This window comes from Caretta caretta, chromosome 8 (assembly GCF_965140235.1).
Source record: "Caretta caretta isolate rCarCar2 chromosome 8, rCarCar1.hap1, whole genome shotgun sequence".
Lineage (NCBI taxonomy): Eukaryota > Metazoa > Chordata > Testudines > Cheloniidae > Caretta > Caretta caretta.
The window spans coordinates 71,257,616-71,270,949 of NC_134213.1; the positions used below are offsets into that span (position 1 = coordinate 71,257,616).

Here is a 13,334-nt window from a genome sequence, read left to right on the forward strand (position 1 = left end):
TTCTAGAGAAGAGTATACTCTAGTGGTCATAGACCAGAGGTGGGCAAACTACGGCCCGTGGGCCACATCCAGCCCACGGGACCCTCCTGCCTGGCCCCTGAGCTCCTGGCCCGGGAGGCTGGCCCCTGGCTCCTCCCCCTTTGTGGCCCTTCCCCCGCAGCCTCAGTGCGCCACCGGCGCAATGCTCTGGGCAGCGCAGTTGCAGAGCTGCGACCTGACCTGGTGCTCTGGGTGGCACGGCTGTAGTGTTGCCAGCCATCGGTGCTCCAGGCAGTGCGGTAAGGGGGCAGGGAGTGGGGGGGTTGGATAGAGGGCAGGGGAATTGGGGGTGATAGTAAGGGGGCTGGGGGTGTGGATGGGGTCAGGGCGGTCAGAGGGCGAGGAACAGGGGGGTTGGATGGGGCAGGGATCCCGGGGGGGGGCAGTCAGGAAGGAGAAGGGGGGTTGGATGGGGCGGCAGGGGGCAGTCAGGGGTGGGGGGTCTGGGGGTGGTCAGGGGACAGGGAGCAGGGGGTGGTGGATGGGGTAGGAGTCCCGTGGGGCCATCAGGAGACGGGGGAGGGGGTTGGATGGGGCAGGAGTCCGGGGGGAGCCATCAGGAGGCAAGAGGCAGGGGGTCGGATAGGAGGCGGGGGCTGGGCCATGCCTGGCTGTTTGGGGAGACACAGTCTCCCCTAACCGGCCCTCCATACAATTTTGGAAACCCGATGTGGCCCTCAGGCCAAAAAGTTTGCTGCCCCTTCATAGACCCTTCTGCCTGTGTCCCTCCCCTCCAACCTGTCTCTGTCCCAGGGTTTTCTTCCTGGCCCATCCTCACTACTGTAGCTCCTTGGCTTTCCCTCCTCCAGCTCCTAGCCAGTCTTAGTCTTTCCCCTATCCTGACTCCCAGTCTCCCTGCCTGGAGTCCTCATGCCAGTCTCCTTGTCCCAAACTCACATTCCCCCAAGTACCTCCTCTAATCTCAGTTCCCCTCTCCTCACACATTCCCAGCTCCTAGGGTTGCCAGGTGTCCGGTTTCTGACCAAAACTCCCAGTTGAAAAGGAACCCTGGCAGCTCTCGTCAGCACCGCTGACCGGGATGTTAAAAGTCCAGTTGGCTGCGCAGTGGGCTAAGGCAAGCTTTCTGTGTGCTCTGGCTCTGTGCGGTTCCTGGAAACGGCCAGCATATCCGGCTCCTAGACGCAGGGGTGGCCACTGCGGCTCCATGCACTGCCCCTGCCCTGAATGCTGGCTCTGCAGCTCCCATTGGCCGGGAACTGTGGCCAATGGGAGCAGTGGGAGCTGTGCCTTGGGGCGGGTGGAGCGCGCACAATCGCCTGGCCGTGCCTCTACCTGGGAGACGGATATGCGGGCCAATTCTGGGAGCCGCCTGGGGTAAGTGCTGCCTGGCTGGAGTCCACCCCTTCCCTCAACTTAGCCCTGAGCCCCCTCCCAGAGCCCTCAGATCCCCTCCCGAACTTCAGCTGCTGCCCTGAACCACCTTGCAACCCAAACCCCTCATCCTCAACCCAACCCCACACCCCCAGATGGAGATCACACCCCTCCTGAACCCCAATCCTCTGCCCCAGTCCTGAGCCCCCTCCCACATGCCAAACCTCTTGGCCAGAGCCCCCTCCTGCACCCCAAACCACTCATCCCTGGCTCTACCCTAGAGCCTGCACCCCAGCCAGACCACTCACCCCCTTCTGCACCCCACCCTCCTGCCCCAGCCTGGTGAAAGTGAGTGAGGGTGGGGGAGAGCAAGTGACAGAGGGAGGGGGGGATGGAGTGAGTGGGGGCGGGGCCTTGGAGAAGGGGTGGGGCGGGGAAAGGGTGTTCAGTTTTGTGCAATTAGAAAGTTGGCAACCCTACCAGCTCTCTGTCCCAGACTATTACTTCCGCTGCCCCACTGTGGTCCAGCTCTAGTCCCCTCTGCATTTGAGCGAGGCAGCTTCCTTCTCCATGCTGCCTGGGCACCAGTATGGGGAGTACTGGAAACATCTGAGTCTTCCTCCTCTCTGTTCTTGTGCCTGTTACCACTGGGACCCACAGCAATTGCAAAGAAAGTCCAGCACATTGTGTATGGCAACTTCAGAGACTCTTAACAAGTCTCTGAGCATGTACAAACTGAAATTTTTCAGAGACTTATAACTTGGTCAATTTGGGGTAGTTTTTCATAGGTATGGCAAAAGGTACGTCTCTGTCACATTTCAAGCCCTTGCTCCAAAGAATGGACACACTAAAACTTCTCAATGCACTTGGTGTAAGAATTTTTTTTAATATGAGCAAACCAATATACTTTCCCCCTAATCTCATACTTGAAAATGACTGCTACATTTTTGCTGAAACTATTAAAAAAAAAAAAATTAAAAAAATCAGTCTTTAGGCAGGTGTTCAGTGTGGGAAATTTCAGCTTGAATCCTTGAAGTCAGGCAAAGTTATAAGCAATTGAAAACAGGGTGTTATAATGTGAAGTATTGGGTAACCTTAATTATAGATGTTGCTACCAGCTCCACCTATAATAATTAAAGTTACAGTGCTTCCAATATTTCACTTGGGGTGGTATTCTATGATCTTTTAGGCCTCATTGTTAGGAATGCTTTCTTGACATTTGATCTAAATTTTCCTTTTAAGCTACCTTATTTTTATTTATTTATTTAAATTGTTTGAAGGACGAGTTCTTGATTTGATGATAGTTGCATATTTTGTTACATAGGAGGATAAATGTTCGAGTGAGGATTGAGCTACAATCAACATCGAATCCTGTTCATAAAAAGGTGTGTGGTCTTTTCTTTGCTCCTCTTTAAGTATTTTAAATGTCTTCTTCCTGATATGTAAAGAGAAAGCAACATGAACTTTTACTACATTTGTCATTGAGCAGGTTAGAGTCTGAAAAATCTGGTGTTTATTAGTATTCAGGTTTGTTGGCACGTGTTGGTTTAGTTTTTTTCCTTGCCTTATTAGCCCTTTATCTCAGTTTTATGGTTTCATAGTTCTTAGTAACATATGATGCGTCTGAGGGTTGATAACCACAACAGTTTAGAGAGCCCATGAGTAGCAACAGTGTTTTTTTTTTTCCAGCACTCACCCATCTTCATTATGTCTGACTCTTAACTTAGAATTCTAAACTGTTGATTTTAAAGATGTCTGAATGTCACAAAATTCCCTTTTTTATTTAATTAAAACAAGCACTTCTTCATGATATGGTGAATGTAATACATTGTAATTTTATAGATAGCTGCGCTAGATATTTTGAACATATGTAGCCCATCATCATAGCATCATTCTGCCTATTGCAAGACAAAGGCCTCATAATGTTGTTTCTAAACATCTTGGACGTGCTAAAAAAAAAAATCTCGGGGTGAGAATCTCGCCCTTTTACCAGCCCATTATGCTGGGTAAAAGGGCCACAGCAATGTAAAGGGACTTTAAAAGCCCTGGTCCCAACTTGGGGAGAATTCCCACAGTGCAGGAATTGAGGAAGACAGCTGTCACATGCTATCTTCTGAGGGCTGCCTTGCAGGTCCTCATGTAGGTGGCAGGGCTGCAGAATGTCTTGCTGTGGAGATTCTGGGTTGTACTGCTGCATGTAGGCATGAGGGAAAAGCTGCCATATGTTAGAGACCGGCCCCCAGGGCTATGTAGCCTATTCTGAGGGCGCGAGCAGCCCAAAATTGAGGATGCAAAGGTGGTTTAAAGCACCTGGTTCTCAACCTGTGGTCCGCAGACTGCTGGGGGTCTGCGGACTATGTCTAAGCGGTCCATGAAAGACTTAGACTAAAAACTGACAGAACAGAATTCAACTATATGCACAGACAATAGATTTCCAAAGGAATCTGCACCTCCATTCAAAATTTTCGAAGAGATCCCCACCACCATTTGAAATTTTTTAGGGGTCTGCAAAAGAAAAAAGTCCTCATAACCCCTTCTCCCTCAGGACTGTGAGTTCTGTGCTATGCCTCTAAGAGCTGCAGCATGTTAGTTGGCCTTTCTGTAGTTACCATTCATTGATTTCTGTTCTGTTTTTAATGCAGTCCATTTTTATCATTCGTACTTGGAACAGTCAAATATAGTCCAGTAAATACCTTTGCTTTGGAAATCTTCTCTGCTGGAAGTTAATGCGGCCTTGCTTTAAGATTACAGTCTCTTTGTGGGAGGTAGTTTTTTTTCTTCTGTAATATTTAAAATAGAAATTGCCCTAAAATGCAATATAACTGATGTTCCTTTTCCCTCTTATTAGTGGTCATAGGTGTCTCTTATTTGCTGTAGAAAGTTAAAATATTTTTGGGTACTGTCTGAATATATTAATATAACTAGTTTATAATGTTTAAAATCTTTAAAAATATTTATTTTTAGGACTTAGTTGTCCAGTTGACTGATGAAACTGACCCCTTTTTCCTTTATAACCTTGTTATATCTGAGGAAGATTTTCAAAGGTAAGATGTCAAGTTAATGTGCTCTTTATGAAACATTAAGAAATGGTAGTAAAGAATGGATATTTTTTAATTTTAAAAAGTTCTGCTTGACAATCAAATAGACCTTGGCTCTTACTGCGTTTTTCTGCCATAGATTGCTTAGTGCTCTATCGAGGAAGATAGTGTCATTCTCCTCCAGGTATAGATGGGAAAACTGAGGCATAGAGAGGTGAAGTGACTTGTCCAAAGTCATATAGGGCAATGATGGAACCCTGGTTTCATAAGTTTCAGTCCAGTGCCATATCCACTAGATTACACTGCCTCCCATTTTTGTACCTCTAAAACCTTTTCTGGGTGTTTGTGAACATTTCGCAAGGATTTCAGTTGGAATACCCTCAAAAGGATTATTTCTGTGAGCAAGGGTTTACAGAATTGGGCCATTCAATTAAAGATATATTTTGTATCATCACATTGTTGGGTCTCAATTTAATAGTAATCACTCAGGAAAAAGATCTCAATGTGGACAGCTCAATGAAAATCTCCGATCAATATGTAGTGGCAGTCAAAAAGGAGAAATAAAGCCCCAAATTTATTTGTATTACAGTAGTTCCAAAGGTCACAATCATATCTGCTCCATTATGCTAGGCTTAATGTACGTACACACAATAAAAGAAAGTTCCTGCCTCCAAAGAGTTTGCATTGTTAAGGCTCCTATTTAGTACATCTATCCAAGTATTTGTTAACCCTATACAATATAGTGTTCTCAAAGAAGATTATAATTTGAAAGATACATATTTGTTCCCACATAATTTTGTTTAGTGAAAGATAATTTGCAAAACATTCAAAATAAAAATACCACACCTCTTGTGATTAGCTACTTGACAGTGTTTCTTTTGTACTCTGGATTAAAAATTGAAATGATAGGTGTTAAACTTTTAATGAATTAATTAGTAAAATATTTATTTACTTAGTGCAAATGAAAATATTTGATAGGAATGTAACTTGTACTTTCCCCTCTTTCTTTATATAGTTTAAAATGCCAGCAGGGTCTTCTGGTAGATTTCTCTGCTTTTCCGCAAAGATTTATAGATCTACTTCAGCAGTGCATTCAGGAACAAAACAAAGATACCCCAAGGTAAATAACATTTTGGTACCACGTTACCAACTTCTAAAAAACATTTCTTAAACAAAACACACAATAGGCCAAGCACTCCAAGAAGCAATATAAGACCAAGGAAAGTCAATGGGATTTAGGCTTCAAGTGCCTAAATCACTTTTGAAAATGAGAATTTTCACTTTAGTGCCTTTGAAAATGTTACCCCTTATGCAGTGTGTTTTATTTTTACAAAGTTCTTTTAAAGTGCATGCATCTTTAGAGGTTTTTTATTTGCAATTTCAAATGTAACATGAGTTTTATAACTTTTATAAAATCTCAGAAAAAGCGAAGACTACAAATCCACTGGCTTTTTTATTTATTATGCATACAGGAATCTTTTTGGTCCGAGCATTATATGATATTTATGTGAAGATACTGTTTTTCTATCGGATTCCCTTTTATATTAACATAACATTAATTTGGTAAAGATTTCTGCCCTGATCCTGCAACTGTATCCAAGCAGGTGGGGCTTCTGGAACTGTACAGATCCAGTTGTGTGATAAGTGCCTTAATGATTATTATTTTGTAAAGTGAAAAAAAGCCTGGAACTTACAGATGGTCTGTAAACAGAGATGTTATGTATTAAATGTGGTTCTATTTTGTTTGTTTTTTTAAGGTTTTTGCTGCAATTAGTTTCTTCAGCATCTGTTTTAGATCACACACCTGCTTTTTTAAATGTAGTGGAGACAAACCCATTTAAACATTTGACACATCTCTCACTAAAATTCCTGCCAGGAAATGATGCAGATATAAAGAAGTTTTTAGCAATCTGTTTGAAACGTATTAAGGTAAGATGATAGATTTGTAATATTCGTAATTAGGTCCTGATCCTCCAAACACTTAACATTGTGGCTTTTATTTTAATTTTTTTGTTGTTAATTTTAGTTCATGTTGTGGCTTTGCACGTACTTATATAGGTACATATTGTAATTAAATCAATACACTCTCTCTCTGAGGCGCGTGTATATTTAAAATAGAGCTATCAAATGATAAAAAAATCACAATTAATTGCGAGATTTAAAAAAAGTCACGATTAATCACACTATTAATACAATACTAATTTAAATTTATTATGAATACTTTTGGATGTTTTTCTACATTTTCTAATATATTATTTTCAATTGTAACACAATACAAAGTGTACCGTGCTTACTTTATATTATTTTTGATTACAAATATTTGCACTGTAAAAAAGAGAGTGCAATCTACAAGTCAAAGCATGAAGGGGCATATGAATGTTTAGCATATCTGGCACATAAATACCTTGCAATGCCAGCTACAAAAGTGCCATGCGAATGCCTGTTTTTACTTTCAGGTGACATTGTAAACAAGAAGCAGGCAGCATTATCTCCCGTAAATGAAAACAAACTTGTTTGGCTGAATAAGAAGTAGGACTGAGTTTTACATTTGTTTTGTTTTTGAGTGCAGTTATGAAAAAACAAAAATGATAGAGCTAGCACTACCGTACTTGTATGAGGTGAATTGAAAAATACTGTTTCTTTTGTTCAGTGTATTTGAAAATGCAGAAAAACATCCAAAAATATTTATAATAAATTTAAATTGGTATTTGTTATTGTTTAACAGTGCGATTAAAACTTTAACTATATTTAAAAATAGTAGTGATTAACTAATTTGTTTTGTTAATCTCTTGAGTTAACTGCAATTAATAATGGCCCTAATTTTAAAACAAAATCTGATAATCTGAATTGGCAGAAATTAGACACTTTGGATATTTGATGAATGTGGTAATGCAATTGTTGAGTTAAATGAGCCTCTCAGTATTGGCTGCTTCATGGCTTTGTGCTGACCCGCTATACAAATGCAAGAGTGAAATACTTGAAAGTTAAGGATTTTGATCCTGCTGTTGGATCTACACGCGCATACCCATGCGTAAGTACAGAGCCTTCTTTAATTCAGTGGGGTTTCATTTGCCATTTATAGATTGGAAAATGACATTGATGTGCTTGGTAGCATATCAGGTTTAAATAATGTTATGAAATGAACAATGATCTCAGAGTTTGAAAAATCTTCAGCCTACAGTCCAGATCTCACTAATTTCTTCACATGTAATTTTTGTCTCCTTTTTATTTTAGTGCAATGTAAATGTAAACTGCCTCTGTAACATAAACTGTTTTTAAAAGAAAAGGTTCACAAAGATTATCCCCATAACATCTAGGTCAGGGTCTAAGTTCAGTCTAAGCTGTGTGGCTGTGCAGCAGGCTATCAAGGGCCATGCAGGCACACAGCAGGGAGAGGTGACTGTTCCCCGGCCCCAGCCTTGGAGCTGCCGTGGGCAGGGAGAGGGCTGTGGGGAGTCCTCTTTCCCCGCTGCAGCCCAGGAAAGCCTGTACCCCAAAACCCTCATCCCCCAACCCCACCCCAGAGCCTGCATTCCCAACCCTGAGCCCCTTCCCACACCCAAACTCCCTCCCAGAGCCTGCACCCCCTCCTGCATCCCAAATCCCTCATCCCCAGCCCCACCCCAGAGCCCGCACCCCCAGCCAGAGCCCTTACCCCCGTACCTCAACCTCTGTCCCCGCCCTGAGCCCCCTCCCACACTCTGAACCCCTGGCCCCGGCCACATATCCCCTCCATAGTGGTGCACATATCAAAATTAATTCTGCACATAGAGCTGGGGGCAGTACTGCCTTTAGAGCTGGGCACCTGGCTGGCAGCCGGAGTCCCTGCATGCATGGGGGCGGGCAGCTTTCGATCCTCCCGTAATAACCTTGCGACTCCCAGTTGAGAACCCCTCATCTAGGTATTAATGCAACTACTTTTCAAACAATAGTTTAAAGTGTGAAGATCCTATTTTCTTGGGGAAATTTTGGGGAAAACTTGATTCAGAATTGTCTGCATTTGTACTGAATTACTTTTTTACAATTGAAAAAAGGTTTTTATTTTAGGATTCATGAAAATATACAACTTAGTATTTAGGCTGTCTTGGTAAGACTTTGTTACTGGCATAATGGACATGTATTTTTGGACTTTACATGTAGAAATAATGGAATATAGATGCTAAACAATGTTTCTAAATTGGAAAATAAGATTGTATAGATTTAAAATGTCAATTATATGTAGGAAGAAAAGTCATTATTGGAACAAAAGTTTAAAAAAACTGAAGATGACCTTACCAGACAGCTGAGCTACACACAGCAGGTAACTGACTTATGCCTTCCTGCCTTTGGTATAATATGTGTTCAGTCTTCTGAATTTTCTGTATAGCGTACCACATGTAAAGGTATATTACTAATTGTAGAATTTCAGTAGGGTCCAGTTTATAGAACACTTTGTAAAATATTATCTTTTCTTGTTTCGTATCTAATCTTATATCTGTGCATTTATTTTGAATTGTTTGGCCTGTGGAGTATTTACTGCTGGTGACCCATAGATGTCTGGCTGGTTACATGGTGTTGAGAAACAACCAATTTTGGCAGGGCAGAAGGAGGTGAAGTGAAGTTCAAAAGTAGCCAGTGTGATGAACAGTTCTGAAGAAAGGTCAAAACATCATACTAAAGACAACTAAAAACACTTTACTTTTCCCTGCAAGCACTTGCTGTGGTTGCCATAGGAATATTATGTGCTCAGAAATATGAGAATAAGTAGTTCATAAGACTGTCTCTACATTGAAATGTCACACAATGAAGATATTTTGGAACTCTTTACTTTGTGTTCTGTATGAAGCAAAGAAAAAAATTATTAAAATTGTGGCTATTTATGTTCTAAAATTCTATTTAAGATAGATGGTGGGCCCTGTTGCGGTTTCACTTCTTTTTTAGAGGATGGCGGCTGTGGGTCATACGGTAAAAATACAGACTGAACTTTGGTCACTAAAGAGAGAGAGAGCCTTAATGTTCCTTTTTTCCCCTTCTGTGGACTTGTCAGACAGTTGACATTTTAAAAACACATTAACTTTTTATAGAATTGGAACTGCTGTACACTTCTGTTGCAAATTTAAAAGAAAAATGCTACCAAGTAGTATATTTTTCATACTGAAAAGTTGGTATTTACAGCGCTGTGGCGTGGCTGAGTGTGTTCACTCTTTCTTCCACTTGACAGGAGAGAGTACCATGCTGTGGTTAGGGCATAAGGTTGGGAATTATGATTCTTTTACCAGCTCTGTCATTGTTTGATGACCCTCTGTTTCCCATCTGTAAAGCTGAGATGTATGTCACTGGGTGGTGTGAGGATTCAGTTAGTTCTGTAAAGCACTATGAGATCCTTGGATGAAAATCACAATATAGTGCAAAGTATTGTTCAGTATAATATGATACATTTTTCAAGATTCTTTATGCTGTCTCAACAAACACAGAGCTTGTCAGAAAAGAGCCGGGAATTAGATAAGCTGAGAAGTGAATGGACGTCACATACAACAACGCTAACAAATAAGCACACTCAGGAATTGACAAATGAGAAGGAGAAAGCTCTCCAGGTATGAGAACTGAAGGAAAAACAAACCAAAAATATAGGTACACATTTAGTAGTTTCTTAGTTTAAGGTTAGTTTCACTGAAGCACTTCTTCCTTTGTTTTCCAACTTCTTTTTTCATTACAGGTGCAGACTCAGTACCAACAACAACATGAACAACAGAAAAAGGAACTGGAAAGCTTGCATCAGAAAAGTATCCAACAGCTACAGAATCGACTGTCAGAACTAGAGATTGCCAACAAGGACCTAACAGAAAGGAGATACAAAGGAGACTCCACAATTAGAGAACTTAAAGCAAAACTCTCTGGGATAGATGATGTATGGAATGTTCATTTTTATTTTCAAATCTATATTTGTATAGGGATAACACAATCAATACACTCACACGATATACAGTGCAATCTGTGAAAATACAGCAAATGTTCAGGTTGTGGGAATCCATACTTTAGGTTCTGAAGTATTTATTTTTATTACCTATTTCTATTGTCTTATTGATATCCTTGGTAAGAGTTAGATATGGTTATTCAAACTTAAGGTATTGCAGTGTTTTTGTTTTGTTTTTTGTTTTGAAAATATTTTTTCCAAACATTCTAGGAGTGCCAGAGAGCAAAGCAAGAAGTGCTGTCGTTGCGTCGGGAGAATGCTACTCTGGATGCTGAATGCCATGAAAAAGAGAAACACATTAATCAGCTACAAACACGAGTTGCTGTTTTGGAACAAGAGATCAAAGATAAGGACCAGCTAATTATTAGGACAAAAGAAGTATTAGATGCAACACAAGAACAAAAGGTTCTGTTAGTTTCTAAATATACTGTTTCTAAAGTAGTGTAGAACCATGCTTAATTGCTGTTCACAACTGGGCAATTGTGGATTATCCGATTTTGTGAACTGGCAAATAGATGATCAACCATGATTTAAAGAATTAAGGTTACAGCATTGCAAAATACAATTAGTTACAATTATAGTACGTTGTAGTCCAACAGTAAATATACACTACTTTTACAAAATATATTCATCTCTTACTATTAGATTTTGCTGACATATGAGACTGAATTTTTCTGTTTAAAAACTGGATTAGTGATGTGAAAATTAGTGAGGTGGTTCTTCTAGTGGCGTCCCTATGGGTGCTCCACTTCAACTGCGCATGTGCCCCATTGCATCTTCTATCAGAAATTTTAGGTAGCAGTTCCCGTTTGGCCCTTACATGCATTCTACTCTGACTCATGCTCTGTACCGTGTCTGTATAGAGCTGCATGGGCAGACTGCCTTCAGTTTTTTCTCAGCTGCCTTGGGCTAAGATGGAGCCTCAGAAGTATCATAGAATATCAGGGTGAAGTGTCTGAGTTGAGCTTATTTCAAGTAGGTTTTATTTTTCCAAATAGTTTTACATAGCTAACTAGTTGTAGTGATAGTAGATGATGATGGTAGTAGTAATAAATTAATTATTATTATTGACGTCCTTTCAGGGTTTTGTTCCCTGCAGGGAACTTTAGGTTGCTGAGAGGGTGTGCCCAGCTCTTCAGGTTTTACAGATTGACTTTCATGCCGGCAGGCTATCCTGGTGAGCGATGGGCACTCCCAGTGCATCCATTACCTTGAGAAGTCACACGTCCCCCAGAAGTGTAATTTTTGCCTGGCATGAAAATCAAGAGCCAGAAAGAACCTGGAGATTAAATTGCACTGCCTCATGATGGAGAGCTGTCTGTCTAGTTTCTGAAACAGGCTAGGAGACCTCCTTCATACATTGGTCTCCAAGCAAGTTGAGCTCTTCAACCACTTTGGCGTAACACTCCCTTAGAGCTTCTAAGAGGGGAAAACTCAAGAATCCTCTCAAAAAGACTCTAGGAAAAGGAGCTCGGGTTCCCCAGATAGGGAATCTACTTCAAAGAAGCACTGGTCGCCGATTGAGACAACTGCTTTTGCGCCTGTTGGTTCCTGACTCAGTACCCACAAGACTGCAGGTTCCTCAGGTACTGTGACCACCACTAAAACCAAAGAATCTAAAGGTTCCAGCACATCATTGGTACTATCAGGAGATTGAGCTGACAAGGAGAAGAAGACTGTCTCTTCTAAGTTAGTACTCAAAGAATCAGCCAGGTTCTTGGAACCTTCCATTTCAGTACTGCAGAAGACCAGACTATCATCTAATGGTCGTTCCTTGGAGTGCATAAAGCCTACAGTGTCATTTGCTCCATCTACCAGAATCACCTCTGCTCAGGCTGCAGCCTCAGTACTGACTGCCATGTCGATACTGCAGGAGGTTAAATTTTCACAGCACCTCACAGTGACAGAGATGCCTGACTCCCCTTTGTTTGGTACTGAGGACCTCTGAGTCTCCAGACATTCACCCAGTACCGACAGTCACCACCTTTTTCTACTGGTGCTGTTTGAAGTCATCAACCTGCAATGGTGAAGGAATCATAACTACTTTATCTGGGGATGAAGAGGAGATGTTGTTAGTAGGGTTACCTTGTTCTCTGCTTTCACCTTCTGCTCCTCAAAAGTCTCTCCTTGTGGTTCAGGGCTTCAAGAGAGGATGGGAAGGATTGTTTAGCCTTATCATGGCAATGAGTGATGCTAGGGGTCCTAGAGAATTTTTGGCAATATGTCACCAATTGATCCCAGTACAGCAATTGAGTGGGCCCATGGGGTATAGGTGGGGGCATCCATGAGTGCTCATGCTATTGGGATGGAGTTTGAGGGTGTCTCTCAAATATGTTCCATTTCCCTAGCAGTCTCCAGAAAAATACTCCTCTGATAGTGAGGAGGGGAAACCTGAACCAGAATTTGGTTGGTAGTCACCTGAAGTGGAGGACCCATAGGGACACTATTTAAAGAAGGAGTGGTTACTCACCCTGTTCAGTAACTAGTTCTTTGAGATGCCCTCCTATGGGTGCTTCAGTACTCCACGTCCTTGCCCTCTGCTTCGGATTTCTCTGCTGTGGATCTTTGTGGTAGAGAAGGAATTGAGGGTGGGTCACCTGCACAGATCTATTTAGCCATGTTGCAGAGTACTAGGCATAGTAGAGTGCATGCATGGGTCAAACAGGCACTGCTAGCTAAAATCTCCAATTTGAAGGTGCATGCCCACCTGAAGTGGAGCGTCCTTAGCAGGGATTCCAAACTCAAATCACCACGAGGGCCCCATGAGGACTAGTACATTGGCCCGAGGGCCGCATCACTGAAACCATTTCATACAATGATACAAAAATATAGTCAAAAATGAAAAAAATGAAGAGTACTGTAGTATGCTATTAAAAGTCAATGTATTAACTTTTTTTAAACGGTAATGCGAAGAGGGGTTTTAATAAAATTTAAATACCTGTAACTATTCCCTATGTGGTCAGTAACAATGA

General features: G+C 41.8%; 1 protein-coding gene across 3 annotated transcripts in view; it reads left to right on the forward strand.

Annotated features, from left to right (window-relative positions):
• SASS6 (SAS-6 centriolar assembly protein) overlaps positions 1 to 13,334 on the forward strand; it is a 53,307-nt gene that overhangs the window by 2,599 nt on the left and 37,374 nt on the right. For all 3 annotated transcript variants that reach the window (XM_048862688.2, XM_075131596.1, XM_048862687.2), the window contains exons 2-9: positions 2,696 to 2,756; positions 4,336 to 4,415; positions 5,425 to 5,529; positions 6,167 to 6,338; positions 8,632 to 8,709; positions 9,863 to 9,982; positions 10,105 to 10,296; positions 10,573 to 10,767. In XM_048862688.2, coding sequence (XP_048718645.2) covers positions 2,696 to 2,756; positions 4,336 to 4,415; positions 5,425 to 5,529; positions 6,167 to 6,338; positions 8,632 to 8,709; positions 9,863 to 9,982; positions 10,105 to 10,296; positions 10,573 to 10,767 — 1,003 coding nt within the window. The remainder of the gene's footprint in view (positions 1 to 2,695; positions 2,757 to 4,335; positions 4,416 to 5,424; positions 5,530 to 6,166; positions 6,339 to 8,631; positions 8,710 to 9,862; positions 9,983 to 10,104; positions 10,297 to 10,572; positions 10,768 to 13,334) is intronic.